This window comes from Pteropus alecto, unplaced genomic scaffold (assembly GCF_000325575.1).
Source record: "Pteropus alecto unplaced genomic scaffold, ASM32557v1 scaffold81, whole genome shotgun sequence".
NCBI classification, from domain to species: domain Eukaryota; kingdom Metazoa; phylum Chordata; class Mammalia; order Chiroptera; family Pteropodidae; genus Pteropus; species Pteropus alecto.
Window position 1 is genome coordinate 11,348,005 of NW_006433378.1, and position 14,591 is coordinate 11,362,595.

Consider the following 14,591-nt stretch of genomic DNA (forward strand, 5'->3'; position numbering starts at 1 on the left):
TAAAGCTACATAATTAATCACCCCACCCCCATTCTATTTGCAGTAGCTTTTCAAATTTCTCATTTTTTCCCCTACTCTTGAAATTTCATCTATTGGGTAAGGTTTTGTAAATTTTCTTTTTGAGCCACAAATTTATCCAAGTTTCAGATTCTATTTTCAGTATTGCTCTCAGTTTAGTTTACTCCAACTGCAAAAATACTCCTTCTCTGTATATATTTACAGCAACAAAATCTGAATGCAAATTTAGAGAAATTCAACCAACAGTGAGTCATGGACTTCAATCTCCACTTCTTCTAAATAGTCCAGTAACCTTTACTATTGTAGCCAAGCTGGCTCTCATTTCTCAGGAAGCAGCTACTGAGCACTTCACCACATCCCTTGGGCCTCTGACCCTGTCATCTTTTCTTTCTCTCATAGAAAATAGAAGCAGCCAGATAGGGACTTTCTCAGCCTACTCTGCAGTGAATTGCCCTCAAGCTCACTCACCTACAGTTTTGCCTTCTCTTAGTGTCAAAGCATGAGGTGATCTGAAACCTCTTCAAAGACAGACCATTCTAGATGTGCTGTCCTGTTCCATCTCTTCAGTACTTTTGCTCCTTTGATTATTTCTACCTTTCGTCTTTAGCCTTTACACTAGATGGGTCTTCTCAGCATTTATTCACATTCATGCACTTCCCAACTTAAAAAAAATAGTAACAACCTTGGACACAGCCTGTCTGACTTCAACTTCACTTTATGGCTAAACTTTTTAGAGATCACCCTCCAAAATTCACTATCTTACCTCTCTACCCACTTTCAATCCATTGTGATCTATCTTTGCTCCCATAGGTCCATTAAAACTGTTCTCATTGAATTCCTGGTTGCTAAATCCAATGGACATTTTTCAATCCTTATTTAATCTCTTGGCAGAATCCTTTTCAGTTGACAAAGTCTTGAAGGCTTTTATATCTCTTTGACCCAAAGCCTACAGTTTAAGTTTTATGGTACATAATAAAAATCTCAATTCGGTGAAAGAATTAAAATGGGAAGTAGGTGGGAGCCAAATGGTGGAAGGGTTTTAATGCTGAGCTGTGAAAATTGATTTTTATTCTCTAAGCCATGGTAATCTAGAAAAGTCTTCAAGAAGGGAGTAGCATTATCATATCTTTTGGGAAGTAAACTCTGGGGCAATGAATGGTTTGGAGCAGTGTTTTTCAACATGCTATATACACCGGCAGTATCAGCATCATCTGGGAATTGGTTAGATGAAAATTCTTGGCTCCCATCTCTGACCTATTAATTCAGAAACTCTGGAGGTGTGGCCCACCAAAATACATTTCAGGAAACAAAGTCAGAGAACCACTGGTTTGGAGGAGAAATAGAGACAGAACAAGTGGGAGTTAGCAAAGGCCTGAAATAGGCTCATGGTGATGTTGTGGAGAGTGGGGTATGTGGAGAGGATATGTATTTTTCAGTCATCGGATGAAGGCCTTAGACATTTTTTTTACTAGCTACTGATGTAGTTTTAGAGGACATGCAATCCTGATGCGGTCTCTGAAGTCTCTCATTCAGTCAACAGATGCTCACTGGGCTGGGAGTCAATATCACCAAGGAGAACACAGGCCCGGCCCAGATCTAAGGTTATGGCTGTCACTGTTAGACCACCTCCTCCTGGGTACTGGTAGCTACAAGCTGTGAGCATTTTTGACAGTTGGTGGCAGACAGTGGGAAGTTCTCCAAAATCATCCCACCTGTGAACAATGAAATTAACAGGAAAATTTGACACATGCATTGCCAAAGTGTTTCTTTTCAGAACTTTCCCATCAGTTTTAGCTGGCCAAACGGGCAGTCCACGTAGTCCTGAGGGATGGTTTAGATGTATGGTGGCTCTCAGCAGTTCACTTTCAGAAACCAATTTGGTAAGATCTAAAAGCAGGAGAGTATTAGACACAGACATGGACCCAGTGGATGATATTAGGTGTCACAGAGTTCTTGGTTGCAAGCTAGAGAAAACAACTAGTTGACTTAGGCTAAAAAGGAATTTATTCAATAAGCAGAGATTGCCCAGAAGGCTTGAAAACCAGGCAGGAACGAAGTTGATGTAATCAACTACTAGGTTCATGGCCAAATTGTGGGTCCCAGGTCTGGCTGTGATCCAGGCTCATGGCTAGGGATAGGACCCCGGATTTAGAATGTTATATTAATGTAGTAGGGTGCCTGTGCTTAGCTTATGTAAGCATGATTCAGCTTGTTGTATCTTGCATGTGTGGCAGAATGCCACTATTGTTCTCTGACTTATATAAAGCCCATGTGGTCCCCTTACGTGGAAGTGTGCTCTCTGCAATAAAGCTTGTGCCTGCCGTTTCGTTCTCACATTGACTCCTCGTGTGTTCTTTCAACGGAGAGTCTCACCACCAAAAGCTTCCCTTCTCGATCAGCTCGGGGCTGACACCAACTCACACAGGGCAATGGCTACTGAACACCGGATGCCAGGAGCCTCTACTGGATGTAGGATATCAGGTGTTGCATCTATTGATAGTCAGACACTGCTGCTCTCAACATGGATCCTCTACCTAGCTTGTGTCACCAGTCAAGGTGGGGTACCTCAGATACAAGGGAGGTTGGGGTTGTAAAGCTTTGCTTCTAGAGGTGAAGGTGGTCTGTGCTCTCCTAGCACTGGAATGGGGTTTTGAGGCAGAGCACCACCACCGCCACCACCACCACCACCGGCAGAAGACCCAATGATCTAAGCTTGCAAGTCACGTGGAATTTTCAAGATAAAGTATCTAAGACGTCACCTAGAACAGATTCTAAAAGTAAGACGTTTTAAGAGCTTGTTACAAATAATTCAGAATACCAATGTACAAATTACATAAAGGATATTGTTATACCTGCAGCTCTCCGGCCTATTATGTTTAACACACTCACACCTACTTGCCAGTCTCTAAGATACCTGCAAAGAATTCCAGGTCCTATAATACCATTTACAAATGAGGGAGAGCAATCATTTTACAAATAGTTTGAAAATTCCCAGGCAAAGACAAAAGTGACAGTGCTGCGGCAGGTTTACATTTTACCAGTTGTTTGCTCTAGCTGAGTGAATTCAGGCTCAGAAAAGCAACAACTTTCCCTTAATGACACAAAGTACTTAAAACTAACCTGTACTTAAAAGATGCTCTTTCCAATACTTTTGCCAAACCACTCTTGGTCATCATTGCTTCTTTTGGAAAACAAAGTGGTCAGACTTAGACTATTAAGACTTGTGAAAAGAACTTCAAGGATGATTAAGATTCTCTCAGCACCCCATTAAATGTTTGGGTTCTCAAACATCCCTTGTTTAGTAACCTGTTTTGTACGACTGTTTCCCAGTTCTAAATTTTATATTATTACAAAATTATAAATCACTTTAAAAATCATGGAAAAAATGGTAGTTTAATATTCAGATTATGCTAATTACAAGTGACTTGAATATTTTTATTTCTATTTTTTATATATTTTTAAAAGCCAAATTAAAAAATTCCTAACAGCTTCATTCCTATTAGCCTCAAATTGTAAACAACTCAAATGTCCATCATCAGGTGAGTTAATAAACAAATAATATAATCGTACAGTAGAATACGTCAGCAAAAAGAAGGAACACACTTTTGATCCTTGTGTTAATATGAATTTCAAAGCATCCAGTCAGTGAAAAACGCCAGAGGCAAATGAGCACATACTGCGTAACATTTATGTAAAGTTCTAGAGCAGGCAAATGCAAATTATAGTGACAGAGATCAGAACAGTGGAAGAAGGGAAATGCTGGTGGAGACTGGAAACGAGCACAGAGTGATGGTTATAAGGATTTGTTAAAACTCAAAAGCAAGTAAAATTTGTATATTTATTGTAAAAGTACAATCCAATTAAAAAGTTACATAGATATACAGTAACTCACAAATATCTTATTACCTGCTTCTGGACTCTTGGGACAGAGAGAATATTCACTTAAGTTTCAAAGAAAGATTCTCACAAGAAATTAAGGTAGAACCATTAGATAACAATTCTAAGTATAGACTCCTTAAGCCTGCAAAACAAAACCCTTTATTCAGGTCAACCATTAAGAAAAGTTCTATTAAAAATATCCACTGAAACTAACGGATAACAAAATATTTATTTTATTGTAAAATTAAAAATAGTGGACAAGCATATATAGTTACAGTTCCAAAGCAGAGCAATATAAATATGTAAATTATTGCAGCTTTAAACGTGTCAATAGCCAAGTAATGTCTAAATAAACTTTTTGAAACTAACTTGTTTTTTACCACTGCTCTTACCAGTTGCATTTTCTTATTCCAAACATCTTGGCACAATTTATAAATTTCTAACATCAGAGAGATTAAGTGCAATGACCACAGCATAAACTACTCAGATTTAAAGCAAGGTTAACATACATACAGATTATAAAAGGAGGAATGGCTTTAACAGAAGTTGCCACTGAACACTTTCTAAACGGCCTCTTTTGGAGGTAGTAGAATGGAAATAAACACTCTACACGTTTGAAAGAAATAAATATATATTCACTAAAATTCCCTTTGCGTTGTGAAGGTGAGGGAAGTTCAATTAGCATGTTTGGGGAGAGGATGGAGGGTAATACTCATTCCATGTTTTTTTTTTTTTTCCACATTGGTAAAATTGTGGATTATTCAATATCACTAAAATGCATTAGTAATCTGGACTCTCAAGCTAAAAATAGGAAAAGTATGTATTACAAATTAGATGCTAAAAAAAAAAATCTCACTTGCTATGACCAAATTGCTTAATAATGTTAGGCGACATTATAACAAGGGCAATTATGAAAGGATGAAGTGAATGAAAATACTGAGATGCAACACAGAACCTTGTTATTCCAAACACTGGATTCTAGCCCTCCTCCAAGATACCTGTACTTGTGCCAGAGCCCTATTACCTTATTATTCAGGTAAATAAACTTTCACCCTACCACCATAAAACTTAATTTGGCAAGAGTAACTTGTTGAGTTTTATCTCTTACTGATTTTTACCACAAATTTTCTCAAATAATTATTTCCACCAACCTAAAGTTAAAAATGCAAACTTTGAAATGAAATTATCTTTGCTTTATAGCCACATCTGAACAAAAGATATTTAAAGAATTTTGTAGAGTACTAAACTTTTTAATAAGTACTTAAAAATACTCAAATACCTTACTTTAGCATAAGTAGTAACATCTGTCAGTAAACTAACTGGCATCAATCAGAAAAAAATAACACTATAAGAACTTTACATTGTACCATTTAAAAGTTTTCATGTCATATAACCTAATTTTATGGACACTAACCTGAACCTCTTATCGAAACAAATAATTTATTAAGTTCCTATTAAGTTTAGAGCATATACATTTTATTACTTTTTACAACATTAACAATGCAAGCTTCTTCTAAAACAAAAACTGGCAAACATTAAAATGCACAAATAGATAAAAAATTAATTTTAAAAAACTAGGAAAAATTGACAAGCCTCAAGAGTAAAAACACCAAAGTAAAAAAATATATAAACAAAAAAAGAAAGCACTTTAAACTATTTTCAGTGGTAAAGAATATGGTAAAATGGAAAACCCAAGAAATCTCAAGATGCCAACAAAATAGAATGTATTTTGATTATATTTCTGAAATCACTTTCCAATGTGAACTTATTTCAAAAATAATCCTCAAATGCATATAAAAATGGGCACTTTGTGGTGAAATGAGCATATAATTTGAAAAAGTAAGAACATTTCTTTGCCCTAACATTGTGCATCAGAAACTACATAATGGAACAAAACACTATGAATTTTACTGCCTGCATCATCCATTATTTGTATCTTAAGTGCATGCCTTTAAAAAAATAAATTAGGGTGTTAAATACTAGGATCGAAGAATGATAGAAGACCAGATTTGAACTTTAATTTTTAAAGAGAACAGTCCTGTGTGGTGAAAATCACTTCTGACTTCAAACTGAGTTTTTCAAACTCAATTCAACTATGAATTTGTCTAACTATGAAATCGAATGTGAAAAAATAGTGTATTTCACTCCCTTAATCACATAAGCTCTGAAAATATTACTAATGGCTAATTTGTAGTCAGTTTTGCCATTTTGGAAACCGAAGGTATATGAGATTCTCTTCTAAACTTCTTCAAAAAGTACTAGCTGTACAGAAAAATAGCCTAGTAACTAATATTTGTGGTATTTGATATTATCGTAAAGTAGAACTCAACTGTCCCTTAACCTTATTTTAGTACATACAAGAATTGCATATTCAATCAAGAAAACATTGGAATACAAAATAAGTTTATCAAACATTTGGATAAACTGTTGTGCAAAATACTTAAAATAATTTTTTACTAGAATATTTATCCAAATAAAGTACTAATGTGAGTATCAGCACCTCAGGTTATTTTTTAAGAGCACCTTTCCTCTGAAGAGCTTAAGTAGAAATATCTAAATGGAATAAATCAGAATCCCAGATTAAGACTTTGGTACAGGCACAATCCCAATTGTTCCAAAGTCATTAGTAAAGCTACATATTTGCCAGAAATTCTTTAAGAAATAAGTGAATACTTTCTTTGGGTAACACTGTTGTATTCAAGGCTGCACCATATGGTTCACATTCTGGAAATATGCTACTACTGAGAACAAGTGCAACACACCCCAAGCCCTGATGGCTGTCCCTAACTGATCTAAATAGAAGCACAAATGTGTGCAAGCACACTGGCTGGTAACATTCTTGATGAATTATGCCAAAAGAGTGAAGTCAAATTTGAAAATGTGACCATGACATCTGAGCACTTAAGATACTCACTAGCATCATCCAGAAATGCCTTTATTCAACTTGTAAATTTATAGAGATTTTGATATTGCACACATTCAATTTAAAGCTTATCAAAAGTAAGGCAATGCCTCCCCGACTCCCTGGATTTTAAATTCATGTTGGATGACTCAAAGAATCAAGAGAAATTGAAACCATCTTCCAAAAGCTTCCTCCAAAAAGCAGTTATATCAGATCTCAAAGTAAAAAAAAAACACCAAAAAACCCCAAAATTAATGAGATATCAAGTAATACTCTCGGGCAAATTTAATACACTCTAGCAATACGAAAGTTGTTTTCCACTAGTTTGAGGTGTTCCTTTGCTTAGTCAAATACTGTTTGTGTTCAAGATTAAAATGTGACCCAGGTTGGGTCAGGCTGCCATGTTCATGACAGAAATCATTCACATCTTTACGCATGAAGCCGCCAAGTTCTGGGCTTTTCTGTAGATTCTTCAAGCAAACGACCTTACTTACAAATACATTCTAAGCACCAGTTGAGAACAGAATTTAGAGCCCATTTTAATGTTACAGCTTTTACTATAATACATTACTGAAAACTTATGCAGCTGTTTGAGACAACCTATTAGTTCAGAACTCTTTGGAAACATCATAGACAACTATATGAATATCCTTTTTAAAATGGGCTATTTATGAATTAGAGTTTTGTTTTTCTGTGTCAAGCAGTCTTCTCTTTCCTTTTAGATTCTGAAGTTTAGGAAAATACCTCACAATGCTTTCTTTGGGCACTAATTTCAATGATGTTGATAACAGAATTTGGACAGTTTAAGGATCCTTGAACCTTTATCCGAAGTGGCACACAAAATAATTCTAATTTTTTCAAAGATAGGACAATTATTTCACAGTGCATTCAATTTGAAGATATTACATTTGACTTGGAAGTGAGGCTTGACTTACTGTTCGAATTCTAACAAAGTCATTAGAATGAAATAGAAGAGGCTTTTACTTCTACTAAGACAAGTTAACTTACAAAAGCTAGATTAGCATTTTCTTCCTAAACGAACTTAGAACTGCTTTTATTAGGAAAAATATTTTATTTTCTTGTATATTTGCTTTAAAAAGTTATTAATTCCTCTTTCTTAAGAGTTATGAGAAGTCAAATAATTCAACTAGATTTCTACTCCAAAATACATTTCTCTTTGGAAAACAAGATAATAGTTGTAAAAACAGTGTATTAAGAGAATAAAATGCAGTGATCTGAAATATGGGTAACATATTCACACATGAAAGTGTAAATATAATATACAGAGCCATTCAGATACATTTATACAGAGAATGGAAAGGTACCTAAAATAGCATTTTTATATATAAAATTTTCATATTAAAATATTGCTCATAATAAATAAGGTGATATTATGAATTCCATTTCCCCTTAAAATTTATCTTTAGTTCAGACTAATCTACGGAGTTTATTAACCTATTGTTTTGAAAGGTGAATTACATTAAACTATGTTTAATAAAATCACACTGCAACAGTATATTTAAGTAGTCACATGTGCTAAAAGTTAGGGAGGGCCATTTAGAAATTATTTGGGAAAAGATTCTCAAAGTAAACCAGAATGTTTAACCCTAGAAGACTAGAGTGTAATGATCTGCTTTATTTGAAAAAGATATTAAATACTGCCTTTAAGCTTTGCAAATTTAATGACCATAAAAAAATGGACCCTAACTTCTTCAAAGTTTGCACATCTGGCAGTCCAGTCAACAGCAGGGCATAGGATGTGAATGTAAGTGTAGTTCAGTTGCTTATGGGTAGGTGTGACTTCATTCCTGTCCGCCCCACCTGCAGACATGGTAACTTGGAATAGTTCTTGAGAAGCTGTTCGATGGCAACGTGGCGGACATGGAGCTCTGAGGCCAAAGAATCTTTTTCTTGTACTTGGTGTGTTAACTTTTCAAAAACTTCTGTAAAGATTTAAAAAGTAGTTCAATATTAATACTCAGAAAGCTAATCCTGTGATTTATACTTCTAGCATCCTGACTGAATGCATTGGGTGAAGTCTGTAATGAGTGATTTGACACCAAGGAAAGTTATGTTTTGATCATCCTAGGATGTGTGTATTCTGCATAGCCAACAGGATTATGGCATTCCTCTAGTGAAATTTAAGAGTCATAAGCAATGACTATGCAATTCAGTCAATATCTAATATGACTTATGACAAGTAAGTGCCCACTGGTACCGAGGTCTGGAAACTCCTCTAAGAGGCTTTGGAATCTGACTACTTGGAATATTTAATCCTTGTTCCTAGTCTTATGACTCCCAGGCAAGTAATTTAAACTATGTTTTAATTTCCTCTTATGTATAATCTTGAAAATGAGAGTAGGCACCTCATAGGGTTACTATGAGGATTAAATAAGATCATACTTGCAAAGTGCTTACCACAGAATAAATACCTGATAAATGTAAATTGTTATTACTATTATTGTTATTTTATTTTTCTGAGAGACTGTGTGGTCAAGAAAGACCACTAGCTTTGGAGTTAAAAAGACAGGGGTTAGACTCTTGAATCTGTTACTGACTGAATGCATGAACTCTGTAAATTACTCTGAAGTGCAGTTTCTTACCTGCAAATAGGAATCAATTGTGAAAAAAAAAAGAAAAAGACAATTGAGGAATTTGAACACTATTAACTGTTGGTGTTAGCATCATATTTCATGATGTTAAAGAATTACAAGCTTTTTTTTTCTTTTGGTGTGATTAGGTTATGCTTGCCTTAAAAAAGGTATTTGTTAGAGAAAATCCTGAAGTATTTTTGGACAAAACAATATGTCTGAGATTTGTTTCAAAATAATCCATGCTGGGGGTGGGGTTGGGACAAGGAGAGATGAAGGCAAATTAGCTATGCTTTTGATAACAGCTGAAGCTGCTGAAGATGGGTCAAGGGGTTCAGTATACTATTCCTACTACTGTTGTGTTGGAAATTGTTCATAATTTAAAAACAAAAATCAATAAAACCCAAGGCTAAAACCTGCCTTAAAGAACTATTAAGGGGGTTACCTGACGCAGTGCCTGGCACAATAGCAGGGAGTCAAAAAAATGTTAGTAAGAAGGCAGAGATTAAGTCGTACTCTCCATTTTCACTTAAAGAAGAAATATCTATTTCCCCCCCCAGTTCTTAAAGAAGTTGTTTTCTTATTCTTTTTGCTCTGGAAACTCTAACAGGATCTAATCCCATTTCCAAATTTAAGTTCGGATAAAGTTAATGGTATTCTGTAATAAGAGATTTTCTGTATGAAAATTTTCACATGCAGAAAACACTGACACCGATTCTTTACCTTGTATTTGCTGTCGGAGCTTTGCTTTCAGTTGCTTTACCTCACCAAAAGTCATCGAATTCACTGAAACATGAAAACATATTCATTATTACCACAACCTGGGAAAAGCTGCTTACAACATTAACATATAATCCTATAAAAAATAGTATTTGTACTTATATGCCAATATAACATTCAGCAATATCCTAGGATTCATTAAGTCCTACAATGTGGAGTTTTCCAATTAACCTTGACCCACGTTAAGAAACATTTTACATCACTCCTGGTACACCTCCACCTGAAATAAAGTGTAATTCACTACCTATCCAGTCGATTTTGCTAGACGCTACACAGTCCATCATCTGCGGTTTGGAAAACACTATTGTAAAGTACTCTGGAAACAGTCTGAAAAATCAATTTGTCTATCTAGTTAAATAACCTTAGACGATTCATATGTAGAAACAAGAAGTTGTATAAAAATATCCCCATGGTCCCTTCTAGCTCTAAAATCATTTGAAGTCAATTAAAATTATCTCAGCTTCTGTGAGTTTTTGTAGATGCAAATCGAATGAGTCACTTTACCAACTTTAAAATAACACAATACCTTTGGCCTTCAGTAAAATGTCAGAGTTTTGCTTTCGAAACACCACCCCCAATTAGCGACAATGTGTGTGAGCCGATGGCTGAGGTTGTATTTCTAAACTAAACTAACCCTGAACTTCTCAGTTCCGTTTGTTGATTCCATTTAGTTTAAAAATTTGGAACACGAAACAATTGATAGGACTGTAGAATACCAATGCTTAGCAACACAGAGGAGTATGGAAAGTTTTAAGACATCTCCTTTTTTTTCTAGGGTGAATCTGTCATTTAAATACTCTAATTTTCCAAACCTATAAATCTATAGCAAAATTCTTGACACATGACATACATAAAAATGTAAAATAACTCAACAAAACCCCAAGTTCACCTTTGTCCCATTTCACTTACATTCCTCTCTGCTGTAATGTGGATGCTGGGCCTCGACATTAGCCTCTGGAGTAGAGATTGTCTCTTCTTTTTTCTGGGCCTGGTTGTGACTATGAGGCCACAATACACTCTTGTGGCATAAAGTGGCACCTGAATCTTGTAACACAGCAAGTCCAAAGTCTGTATTTTCCTTCTGCTCCAATATTCTTTGTTTACAGTGTGTGAGGCTCCCCGTACTTCCATCTATCCACTTTGCAGAATATTTTGGTACTTGGGAGTCAAATTGCGGGAGTAACTTTTTATCTGGTTTATGCCTGAAATTAAACAGGTGATGCTGGGGATTTTTAGAACATTCTGAATCTGAATCCACATCCTTATTTTGTGCATACTGTACAATCCAGTTTATCTTCTTACTTAAAATGGTTTTAACTTCTTCATAGTAAGTGCTTTTTGAAAGCTTAGATCGAGGACAATCCTGGTTTGCAATCAAATGGTATTTTTCAAAGCAGTCTCTATGACCCCTTAATGATCCGGTGTGCAAGAGATCAGACTTTGGTACTCCTATAAAAAACAAAACAAGGAATAGGAGACGAGAAAATTTTGTTTTTTTATAAGTTGCATTAAGAATATACAAAGCCTAAGTAAAACACAGAGTCATGGATAATTTGCAAATTAGAGGAAAAATACTAAAGAATATTGGTATTAATAATATAAAATATGGACTAATTTCTGTTTCAACATAACTATATATTCATTATTATTAAATTCTTATGAACAGTGAAAACTTTTGAAGGACTTAACGATTCAATTTTAACCTTAGTCCAAAGTCATGTTATTGCATGCAATATAAAAATACTACTGAACCAGCAATTTACATTTACAGAATGTTTGCCTTTATATCATAATGCTTTCTTCATAATCTTCCTGAAGTATAAACTCGCAAAAGTTTCTATAAGGCTCAATAAGAGAAATGGTTGACAATCCTCCCCACCAAAAAAAAAAACCATAGTAAATCATGTTCTTAAGTTATTAGTTATGTTTTTACTGAGGAAAGATAAACCAGAACCAGAAAAATACACATTAATAAAAGCCTCAAAAAGTCAAAGACTTTTTTTAAGTATGAAAAGAAAGCATCTAAAATGTTTTCAATTTCTGTTTTATGCTTATCAAAACTTTAAGATCATTTTCTTAAGTTCAAGCCATGCTGTTAAAGTCAGGCAGCAGTGCTTCTATACTTAAGGTGAGTAAAGGACATGGGGCTGAAGATTATGCCTGCCAGAACCAACCACGAAATCCGCTGAGCTTTGAAAACAGAGTAAGTGGAGAGCCACTCAGGTGCTCAGTTAAAAAAAAAAATTTCAGCTGCTTCATCAGAAAAACACATTCTGTATTTCATCCTTTGTTTTAAAAATTGAAGTCGGAACAATTTTACTAATTGAGCTCCAAACTCTGGCTAAGAGTAAGATAATGAAGTATTTGTACTTTAATGGTACTAAATCAGGTATAAAAGTGCTTGCGAATATTAATTTTGCTAATATTAATACATCGCTAAACGATGTAACATCAGGCAATGGTGGGACCTGCTGCGATTGCCAAAACTAGTGCTAAATGGGCTGTCAGTTCCCTCACAAGCAAGCTATATGAGGACACATGAACATTGACATTATAAGCATATGTGACCAACTGGTCTCAAGAGGTAAACTCAAGTATCTCAGCCTGTTTCTTCCACTGAGCACAAAAACTGGACTTAACAGAATTTCGTATACATTTTATTTGATACATGTACTGCAATTGTGTGTGTATGTATATTTTTTAAACCAGTTATTTTCTAATTAGGTCAAATTTCCAGCAAAGTTTAAAGTACTTAAGTGTAAAACCTCAAAGTTTTACTTGATAACCCAGTGTACATATTCAAAACTAAGTAAATTAATATAAAACGTTCATAAACCTTGATTAGAAAAAATTAAGTTTTTGTTATTATGTATGTTTTAGGTCATAAATAAGACAAAAAAGATAGTGAAATGTAATAAACCAAATAAATAGCTCCATTCTGCTGTTTGAGTCTAATACTTCCTGCTCTGGGTACACAGCAGGTAGGCAGAGAGAACTTGAAACCTGCCTACTTTACTAGCTTTAGAAAATGTATTGAAGAGCTTCTTGACTCGAAAATCTTTTAGGTCTTGTTGCCAACAGATGGCTGGCCAATCCCCTGAAACATTGGTCTCATTCTCATCCGATTGCCCCGGCTCTAATTCATGTAGCAATAATTTAGTTGAATCTAAACAGTAAATTAGAAGAGTCTTCTTGAAGTCTGTACAAAATTTCTTTATATAAAAAGGGTTCTAAGCTAGGCTACGCAAAGTAATTAATTCTGTTAATTTAAAAAAATTTAGAAACTTCAGAAATTGTGTTAAAAATGATAAAAAAATTATATGAAACAACCAATTTCCTGATGTACCCTACAGCTTCAACAATAGAATAGATGTCTGTTTAAAAATGTGGGCTTTTAAAGTTAAAGCTTTTATAATTCAATGTTTCTTTTTAGTAATTCATTCTAATGTAACCTTTATTTCTCTAGAAATAATTTATCTGTTAACTTTTACTTAAATCCCCAAATGAATGCTAGAAACCCACATAAGCACATGATTATATGCACATAATCGGTTGAGATGAACAGCAAATCACAAAATCATAATATTCAATTTACTTTGAAATACATAAATGCAATAAAAATTTTTAGATTCCTTTAGACATTCAGGAGAAAAATCCTCTAAAAAAGAAATGAAAAAGTGTCATGGGCAAGAAGAGTTCTGAATACAGTGTACATTTCTACTTAGATGTCCCACAGGCTCCTCAAACTTATCCTGCCTAAATAAACTCCTCTTCCTTCATTATCATCACCCAAACCCCAAACCAAATCCTCTTCCTGAGTCTGGGGCCACCAATCGCTTAAGGAAGAAACCTGGAGTCATATCTGACAGCACCCACTACTCCTCTTTCCGAGATGTTTTGCTGTCTATAGATTGTTCCCCTCATAAATTCCAGCACTACGACATCTCAAATTCTGCCTCATTTCATTACTATCGGCTGCCACACTATCTAAATGATCATCATTTCCTATCTAGTTCTCATTTCCTCCAAGAAACCTTTCCTAATCGATACATCTGAATTAGGTTTTCCAATTGCCTCTTCACAGGCCTTTAGCTCCTGTTAGAAAGTAAAGTTCTGTGGGAAAGGGGCCCATATCTGTTTTACATGCATCCTCGTAGTGTCTGACACAGTGAGTACTCAAGAAAAAGTGGGTAAATGAATAAAGGAAAAATAAAATATTAAAAAACTAACCCAAAACTTATTGCCAGTTACCATGCAAGGGCTACCGCAATGAAATGTTTGTGCCCATCCTAGCAAGGGAATCATGGTGTGCAGTTTTTCCAGGCTGCTCAGAGGTTAATTAAAGGCATCCACTGAAGGTACTCCTATATTTAGTTTAATGGGCCACTGATCTTAAGAACTGATGAGTGGCAATGGTACAG

The 14,591-nt window shown here is 35.0% G+C and overlaps 1 protein-coding gene across 4 annotated transcripts in view; it reads right to left on the reverse strand.

The window, feature by feature from the left end:
• Nucleotides 1-3,842: 3,842 nt before the first annotated feature.
• The window catches only part of CUNH21orf91 (chromosome unknown C21orf91 homolog), a 27,059-nt gene continuing 16,310 nt past the window's right edge, over nucleotides 3,843-14,591 (reverse strand). For all 4 annotated transcript variants that reach the window (XM_006908229.3, XM_006908228.3, XM_015586536.2 and 1 more), the window contains exons 3-5: nucleotides 11,080-11,619; nucleotides 10,114-10,176; nucleotides 3,843-8,742 (exon numbers count right to left, since the gene is read on the reverse strand). In XM_006908229.3, coding sequence (XP_006908291.1) covers nucleotides 8,576-8,742; nucleotides 10,114-10,176; nucleotides 11,080-11,619 — 770 coding nt within the window. In that variant the 3' untranslated portion in view covers nucleotides 3,843-8,575. The remainder of the gene's footprint in view (nucleotides 8,743-10,113; nucleotides 10,177-11,079; nucleotides 11,620-14,591) is intronic.